This window comes from Bos indicus, chromosome 15 (genome assembly GCF_029378745.1).
Source record: "Bos indicus isolate NIAB-ARS_2022 breed Sahiwal x Tharparkar chromosome 15, NIAB-ARS_B.indTharparkar_mat_pri_1.0, whole genome shotgun sequence".
Lineage (NCBI taxonomy): Eukaryota > Metazoa > Chordata > Mammalia > Artiodactyla > Bovidae > Bos > Bos indicus.
In genome coordinates, this window is record NC_091774.1 from 82870000 (window position 1) to 82879090 (window position 9091).

Sequence of the window (9091 nt, forward strand, 5' to 3'; positions counted from 1 at the left end):
ATCTTATACACACGGAGACTCCTCTGTCAAGCTGCATCCAAGCCGTCAGCTTTGCGACTTCGATCCCTTCTCTAACACGGGGTGAAATACTGCAAGCTTGCTCTCCGCCGAGCGTGCCGAGCTTTGCAAGCCCTTTCGGACGGAGATGTGTGACCGCCAGCTTTGAGATGCACAGTCCCGGCAAACGTCTGCACTTTCAGACCTTTGGAGAATCGACTTGTGACGAGGTCTTCCACGTCCTCTGCATCCGCGGTTTCTTCCTAATTGTCCTCGTCGTGGGTCCGATCCTGGCTGCTGGGAAGGACACCCCAGGAAAGTGCCCGGGTGGCTCCAGCCCCATCGCCCCCACCCATCCGCCGCGTCCTCCGTGCGCTCCAGCTGGCCTCCAGCCGCGCCTCAAGTGCTCCGCTGTGAAGTGTCTCCAACCATCCTCTTTCCGCTTTCCCAGTTGTCAAAAGAATAGAGGAACCCGGAGAGGCAGGGGCGGGGGCGGGGGGCGGGGGGCGGGAGGCCTAGGCTGAAAGAAGCCATGAGGAAATGAAAGAGAGTCTCCAAAGGGACCGCTGAGCAACGGTTCCAAGAAAGTCAGCAGTTCCGAAATCTTAGCCCACCTCCCTCCATGACTGCTCTTCTGAGCAAAGGTGGGAGCACGCCCCTCGCCAGCCGCCTGCGGAGCTGGGAGGACTGCCTTCCCAAGGGAGCAGACACCCGGGCGCGGCACCCCAGCCCTGGGCGAGGGGCTCAGCGAGAGGGCCGGGCCCTGGGCGGCCAGGCCGGACCCCGGCCCGGGGCTGGTAGGAAGGGGCTGGGCCGGGCTGGGGCAGGTGTGGGGAGCCCAGAAGGTACGGGCTGTTACCTCAGTGGCTGCGTCCATCATGCAGTTTGCCGGTCGGAGCTGGCTGGTGGGCCTAAAGGAAGCCCGGGGCCTGCGCTCTCTGAGTCCTGCCCCTGGATGAGGCCACGGCCAGGCTCTGGGGAGTCCCGGCCAGAGAAGACTGCGGAGGGGCCTGGGGGAGGGGAGGAGAAAAGGGAAAAGCAGAGGAGGAGGGAAGGGGGGGAGAGAAGGGGGGAAGGGAGAGGAGAGGGGAGGGGGGACAGAGGAGGGAGGGGAAGCGGGGTCAGAAAGGCAGACTGAGAACCATCGCTCACCTTGCTAACAGTGAACTGAGGCTGAGAGAGGCTGAAGGGAGTTTGTTGGTAAGCGCAGTCCCAGGAAACGATGAAGCCAGCGCTCAGGCTCTGCTGTGAAACAGTGAGTGGAATCAGCACAGTCTGTAGGTAACTTCTTGACCAGAAATGCAGGAGCTAGAAGCTAAACTAAGCACCAAGGTGAAGAAGCCACCCAGGAAGTAAACACTCTACAAGTCTCTGTTTTCTTCAATAAATCAATGTTGTTGTTTTTTAGAACAGGACAGACTCAAAAATTAAAGACAACTTATGTATCCTTCAATTGCATCTTGGTCTGAGTACATGAGTTTTGTGATGATATAAGAAAAAGTCCAAAATTTTTAAAGAGGGAAAGTGGCAATTAGGGTGAACGTGTCATGACGTTTCTAACTGTAAAGTAATGTAAAACACAAGGGTGATGTAAACAAGCAAACGTAAGGGCGCATTACCCTGTGTGTGAGCATCAGAGGCTCACTGTGCCGTTCGGAGAAGGCAAGGGCACCCCACTCCAGCACTCTTGCCTGGAAAATCCCGTGGATGGAGGAGCCTGGTGGGCTGCAGTCCATGGGGTCGCTCAGAGTCGGACACGACTGAGTGACTTCACTTTCACGCATTGGAGAAGGAAATGGCAACCCACTCCAGTGCTCTTGCCTGGAGAATCCCCGGGACGGGGAGCCTGGTGGGCTGCCGTCTCTGGGGTCGCACAGAGTCGGACACGACTGAAGCGACTCAGCAGCAGCAGCAGCAGCATTGTACCATTCTCTTGTTTCTCTGTTTGAATATGTTCATAATCAAAAATTACGAGAAATATACTTTCTGGGGCTTTGTGACCTCGAGTAAATAGTTTGACCTGCCTGGGTGTTCAAAGTCTTTATCAGTGACATAGGTCTAGTGTATCTCAGAGGGCTGTAAGACTTACATGAGGTACTCTGTGAAAAGCAGTTCTAAAACGGCAGAGCTCACAGGCCACCTCATGCTCTCACTGACCATGTCTGTGTGAATGTTTCTTTGCTGAGGGCTTGCCCTGTGCCAGGCTTTGTGACACATGTTGGGACTCTGATGACAGATGGCTGCTGCCGTCCATGGCTTTAGTTTTCTAGAGGTTTACATCACTGCTGAAAATTTCACTATTTGGTTTACACTGTTCATTCTCTTCTGGGGAGGTGTCAGCGGGAAGACAGATGGGGAAGCACCTCCTTAAAACGAAAGCAGCAGCTAAAGTTTCGCGCTGTCTTCTCGGGCAGACTCTCTAAGTTTGTTCTGTCTTCATGGCACAACAGAGTTCTCTTCCCACCTGTCTTCCTACAACGGTATCACCTCGGTATTGTCTCCGTCTTAAATGGAGGCTGAATTTAACATCGGTGTATCTAGAACACACTTTTCAACTCTCCAGGAGAAAATCCATCTGTAAGGTATTTATCCTGGCATCTGAATTCCATCTCTGCTTTGTAGGTCTGGCCTAGGGCAAGTCATCTAAGTTATACTTTCTGCGCCTGCAAAACGAAGGTATACCTACGTGGTATAATTGCACTGGCAATTAGAGATAATTTTTGTAAAGTCTGGTGTGCTGCTCTATAAAAAGGAGGTTTTATTGTTCAGGTCACTGTAATTAGTGGATAAACTGTCTACATGCTAAATTAACATCTCTAAGGAAAGTGAGGGTGGAGCTGAACGGGACAGGTGCGTTAGGGGGTCCCTGTTAATCTTAGTCTCTATACAATTAATGATAGCCTTGAAGATACTGCTCTAATTTGACGCTTTCTGAAACATGTTTCAGCTGAATTGTGTGTTCATCTTCAAGCCATCGTGAGCTCTGAGCAGCCCTCACAGAAGGACTCAGCTGAAAAGTGTAAGAGCTGTACTGAGCACTGCTTTCCTAAGGTATGTTTATAAACGCTATTTGTGAAATATACCAGTATTAAACTTAGCCATCCTTGAGACTGGGCTTCATAGACCTTCTTGCCAATAAATGACTTCATTGTACGTAGGAAATAGTAAATAATTTAAAATCTGTCTCATCCATTTTATTCTTCTTGTTTTAGTTGGATGGTGGCAGGAAGATGTTTTAATATAACTCTTTGCTAGATCAAAGGAAACTTCAACCCCCCCCCCAAAAAACAGTTGTAATACTTCCTGAACAACAGCCATAAAATCAAATATAATGTATTAGAATAAGCTATAGAGTGAAAATAATATGAATGCTATTGCAAAGCATGAAAATATATGCCGTTCCCTAAAATGGCTGATCTATTCAGTAACAAGCATAATCTATATTTGCACAGTGCTTCACAGTTTATAAAGCAATTTTTAAGATGTTTGTTCTTACCATAGCCTTGTTAGGCAAGAAGAGAGAATTTTATTTTCCTCAATTTGTTAATGAGAAGTGAGGAAAAGTGAGTTGTTGCCTAAGGCAGAAGTGGAATGAAGACTTGGCCTTAAGTTTACAAAAGTTAAGTCATGGCTCTCCCTACTAACTGGACTCTGTTATCATATCAAACCATCATCTCTTTTTCTGAGTCTACAGTGCTCCTTGAATTTTTCAACAAGAAGACTGAGAATTTTTTGGTGCAAATCATCACTATGCTTGAAAAAAAGTAAAAATTTTGAAGTTGAAAATTATAACCAAGACCCGAAGTAACAAACACTCAGATTTAAGTATCTCTGTTTTTGATGCACTTGGGGAAAAGTTGCTTCTTTCCTTATATTTCTCTGAAAACACTGCACCAGTGTAGCAGTGTTAAGAACTTATCTAACTGATAAGATATTTCTGGCTTATATGTTGGATCCCAACTCAGATTCTGATTTAATTATATTCCCTGGCCTTTTCATATTCATTCTGCGTTTCCATGAAAAACTTTGTGAATGGTATGCAGCAAAGAGAAATATAAAAGACTATTGTTGCATTCATAATTTTAAAGTATTTAACATTTCTGTTTACCTCAGTGAAAACCAGCAGGATAATTCCAATACTCCTCAAATGGAGATGGACTCTAAGACAAGTTCAGAGAATATAGACAACCTCCAGGCTGAAGGACCCAGAGACCAAACTGTGTCCCCAGAAGAGACAGTGTATGTTACCCTGGATGTAAACATCAAGCCAAGCAAGGGAAGGAAGCACAGGCTCCGTGTGACGGGGGAGCTCATGGGAGGCCCGCAGCTCTGAGGCTGTCAGAAAGGCAGTGAGGACTCCTCCTGGCAGAGAAAGGCTGGTATACAGCGCAGAAGGAACTGACGCATTCTTAAACCTTGGAATGCCTCTCAGGTGTTCTCCTGAAAACCGCCACGTGAGAGTTATCTTTTCTCCAAAGAGAAGCGAGACAGGGAAAGAGGAACAGGTATTTGGTCAGTTTAACAACACATCAACTGACTGTGTCAAATTTTATATTCACACAGTTGGGAAGACCAGAAAAACTCTTCTCAAATGCAGGGAACTTCACAAAGATGAGTACAAACTCTGTGTCTATGCTTTCAAAGGAGAAAGCATAAGAAGGCTATGTCCGCGGATGGCAGACTTCTTTCCCTTCTGGAGAAGAGTGACTGGACCCTCATTGGAAACCTGAGCATTGTTTTAGACAGCTCACAGTTGGCCAATGCCTTAGAGGGCGAGCTCTTTCAGCTTGAGGTTAAAAACAAGCATAAAAGCCAGGGCACCAGCTGCTTGAAATTCTCAGGTTGAGGTTGAAAAAAAGCATGGATGCCAGGGCACCAGCTGCTAGAAATTCCGAGTCACAGGAAATAAAGCCTTGTGTGTTGAAACAAACAATCATGGAAGACAAGCACCCCAGTTTGGAAAGAGAAAGTGATAAAATTAGAAAAACTTTGAGAATAATTTGGATAAAACACAGGGGGGAAAAATTGTTTGAATTGCATAAAACAGACTTTGGGAAACTGACCAAAAACTGCTCAGGTTGAAGTGCACAGACTTCTTTCCGGGCTCAGTGACTCAGTCGGGCACCTTTCATGGCACATCAGGAAGAGTGCAGGCTCTTCCGCTTGCTTTGTTTGGAAAGGGTTGTACATTTCCACTCGTCGGCATGTGATGTATCGGACCGTGGGAGAAGACAGAGAGTCACGTGAGTGTGCACACACACACGGTCAGTGTGTAAAGGGGACATTTGCTTATGAGAAGGCTGAAGATGAAAATAAGCACTGCTTCTCCTTGAGCGCTGGTTTGAGACACCTGATGTAGAGCTCGACCACGCAGCTCTGAAAGTGAAGACACAGGGACAGCAAGAGCCTGAGGGGCTGTGTGATGGGAAGGACCCTGGGCCAGACAGCAGCCTGGTGTGTGTTACTGGCCGTCCAGCTGGGGAGGCGAAGTCTACCGATGCCTGTGCTGTGATCCCTCAGGATCAGCGGGAAGAGAAATACTTGGAACACATCCAGGCTAGAGCTGCAGACAGGCGTGGTGCTTGAACGCAGTACATCCATATGCACACCCAGAAGAGTTTCCAGGAGGTAGTCCCCCAGCCTGATGTGGCGACCCATAACACCGCTTCTTACTTTGGGTCTCCGGCTCCCCCGTGTTTGATTCTGAAGGCTCGTGGGTGCCACGTACACTGCAGGCTTCGCTTATAAGTACCCACAGGGGATTTCCAGCATCACTGAATTCAGCTGTACCCTGAAATCCATATCTATGATGTTAAGAAAAAACACAGAATGTGGTAGGAAGGACTGTTTCTAAACCTGCCAGATTCAAAGAAAGGTGAGTATTAAGGATGAAAAAGAATGAGAATTCAGAATACACCCCAGCTGTTCAGGGAATCACCTATGGAATTGTTATTCCACAGGCAATGATAACAGGTTTCTAAATTCTGTAATGGTCAATCTCATCAACAACAATAATAATTAATGGTTCTGACTACTTCCTATGCACCTAGCATTTTTCTAGGTACACGAAGGAACTGGTTTTAACAAATCTGTGAGGTGGGCTACTATACCTATTTTAAAGTTAAGCAATGTGAACAAAGATGAATAATACTCAGTTTTATGACAATAAAAGTAAGCATTGTTTTTGTTTTTTTCATCTTCCCCATCTCCCCTTCGGAGAAGGCAATGGCACCCCACTCCAGTACTCTTGCCTGGAAAATTCCATGGACAGAGGAGCCTGGTGTGCTGCAGTCCATGGGGTTGCTAAGAGTTGGACACGACTGAGCGACTTCACTTTCACACATGGCAGAAGGAAATGGCAACCCACTCCAATGTTCTTGCCTGGAGAATCCCAGGGATGGGGGAGCCTGGTGGGCTGCAGTCTATGGGGTCACACAGAGTCGTACATGACTGAAGCGACTTAGCAGCAGCAGCAACAGTATCTCCCCCTAAGTTCAGTTGCTTAAAGGCAGGATCCAAGACTTCTTCTTCTCATTATCCACAATGTCTGGCACATGGAAATTAAGGGCTTCAAAAATACATAGGTTCATCAGTAGCAACACTTAGGGCTGCAGTTAATCTTAGGTGTGTGGGTCAATCGCTCAGTTGTGTCAGACTCTTTGCAACTGCATGGACTGTAGCCTGCCAGGCTCCTCTGTCCATGGAGTTTTCCAGGCAAGAACACTGGAGTGGGTTGCCATTTCCTTTTCCAGGAGATCTTCCCAATCCAGGGATCGAACCCACATATCTTGCATCTCCTAAATTGGCAGGCGAATTCTTTACCACTGTGCCACCTGGACTGAGTAGCTAAATGCTTGGTTAGAAGTAATCTCAAATGAAATCTTTTAGAATTTCCAAAATCCTCATATGATCCAAACTGTCAGGATATATGTTTCCTGAAATTCAGAGGGTAGTATATCCATTTTCCGTGTATTTATAGGCTACTAGGGGGGCTATGTTAAATACCATGTTACTTTGTAGAGATGTCTTGGTTTTTGCCTGAAGTCCTTGTCCTGCTCCAGGATGCCGGCTAGTGCCCACATTGCGTTCGCTGTTAGGTCTGCTTAGACTTCTCTTGGTTGTGACAGTTTCTCAGCCTTTTCTTATATTTTATGATCTTGACAGGAAGTGTACTGGTCAACTATTTTGTAAAATGCCCTTCTATTGGAATTTGTCTGATGTTTTTTTTCTAATACTCATTGGACTGGGGCTGTGGGTTTTGGAGAGTAAGATCACAGAGGCAAAGTGTCATTTTGTAACCAAGAGGTGGAGGCAAGCTAAATGTCCATCGACAGCTGAATGGATAACGAAGATGTGGTACATATATGTGATGGAATATGACTCAGCCACAAAGAGAAGGAAGTAATGGCATTGGAAGCAGCAAGGAGGGGCCTAGAGATTATCGTACTAAGTGAAGGAGGTCAGATGGAGACAAATGTATGGTATTGCTCATCTGTGGACTCTAAAATAAAAAATACGAATGAATTTATTTCCAAAGTGGAAAGAGACTCACAGACATAGAAAACAAACTTACGGTGACCAAAGGCGAGAGGGGGTCTAGGGAGGCATAAATTAGGAGGTTGGTATTCACCTGTACACAGTGCTGTATACAGCATAGATAACAAGGATATAAAGGGGACGAGACTCAGTACATCTAATTCTTGGGATAACTACATACACACATATGCTGCTGCTGCTGCTGCTGCTGCTGAGTCGCTCAGTCGTGTCCGACCCTCAGCGACCCGTGGACTGCAGCCCACCAGGCTCCTCCATCCATGTACACATATATAGGAGGAGGAAGTGGCAACCCACTCCAGTGTTCTTGCCTGGGAAATCCCATGGGCAGAGGAGACTGGCGGGCTGCAGTCCACGGGGGTCACAAAGGAGTCACACACAACTTAGTGACTTGCTGGGAGCCAGGCCCTCCGCCTGTGGCAAAGGTCCTGAGGAAGGAGGCTCGACATACGCAAGGCGGGATCGAGCCTCAGGAGTCCCCCTGGAAATCCTTGAGCATCTACCCCCATAACCAGAGCCTGCCTACTTTACTACTTTGTGTTCTCACCTACACCTCTGACTACTGGGGGCTGTCCCCCACCACCTCTTTCGGAGAAGGAGTTAACTTAGAGCTCCAGTTAATAAAAACGCCTGGGCGTGACAAGAGTGTTTTAACCTACAAACTCCTCTGAAGATTCTCTGGCCTGCCTGACAGGCTTGTCTGGCCACATGTGATCACTCACAGCCTCCCAACCGTGAGAGGCACGAGATGCTTTAAACCTTCTAAAAACAGGTTCCTTAGAAAAGTTAGAAAACCATTAGTATAAGTATAGTGGGCTGATTAGAAATTGTGTTGGTGAAGGGTTTTTCATTTGTTGAGCCAATGTTTGTTGCTAAGTCTCCATATCCCCTGCCCTTACACACATTAATGAATATATAGAAGAAATAAGTATTAACCTTTGATATAAATCACATTAGACCTTAGGCTAAGTAAATTCTTTCCTTAACTAAAACCCACTACACCGTCACCCTATAGGAATGTAACTTTATTTGGGTGGCGTCTGTTTTAAGAATAATCACCCCTGGAGAAATAAGTGTCCTGGTTGACTGACCACTGTCACAAGGAGAGGGTCATAAATTGTCAGCAGGCCCCCTGGCCAGAAGATGATGTAACACCCTTAAGACCTCTGTATACATTTGTATGAAGCACCTGACTTTGATAAAAGTCAGGACTGCTGACCCCACGTGACTTTTGCTTAACATCTCAGTGTATAAAAGTAGACCATGGAAAATAAAGAATTGGGATCAGTTCCTCAAAATACTGGTCTCCCCATGTCCTTCTTTCTCTCAAACTCTGGCTGAGTCTCCATCTGGAGCACGGAACCCGCCATGCTTACTAATTATGCCTGGGCTTCTAAGAGCTGACCGGGGAGGCCTCAGTGTCTCCTCTCCTTCGGGAGAACGGAAGGATGCCTGCGGCCTACGTAAGTGGTGCAAGCTTCTTGTCCTGAAGTTTTATTGGTTTCCCACGTAAACCAAGCTACTCAGCCTCTTTTCTCCA

The 9091-nt window shown here is 46.8% G+C and overlaps 1 protein-coding gene across 1 annotated transcript; it reads left to right on the plus strand.

Moving 5' to 3' along the window:
- The first annotated feature begins 4839 nt into the window (after window positions 1-4839).
- On the plus strand, window positions 4840-8849 carry FAM111A (FAM111 trypsin like peptidase A). Its single transcript, XM_070767500.1, is given in 6 exon segments — window positions 4840-5072; window positions 5074-5321; window positions 5324-5674; window positions 5677-5712; window positions 5715-5798; window positions 5801-8849. Coding segments are annotated over 6 exon segments (1017 nt in total). The 5' UTR covers window positions 4840-4857; the 3' UTR covers window positions 5884-8849.
- The last annotated feature ends 242 nt before the right edge of the window (window positions 8850-9091 follow it).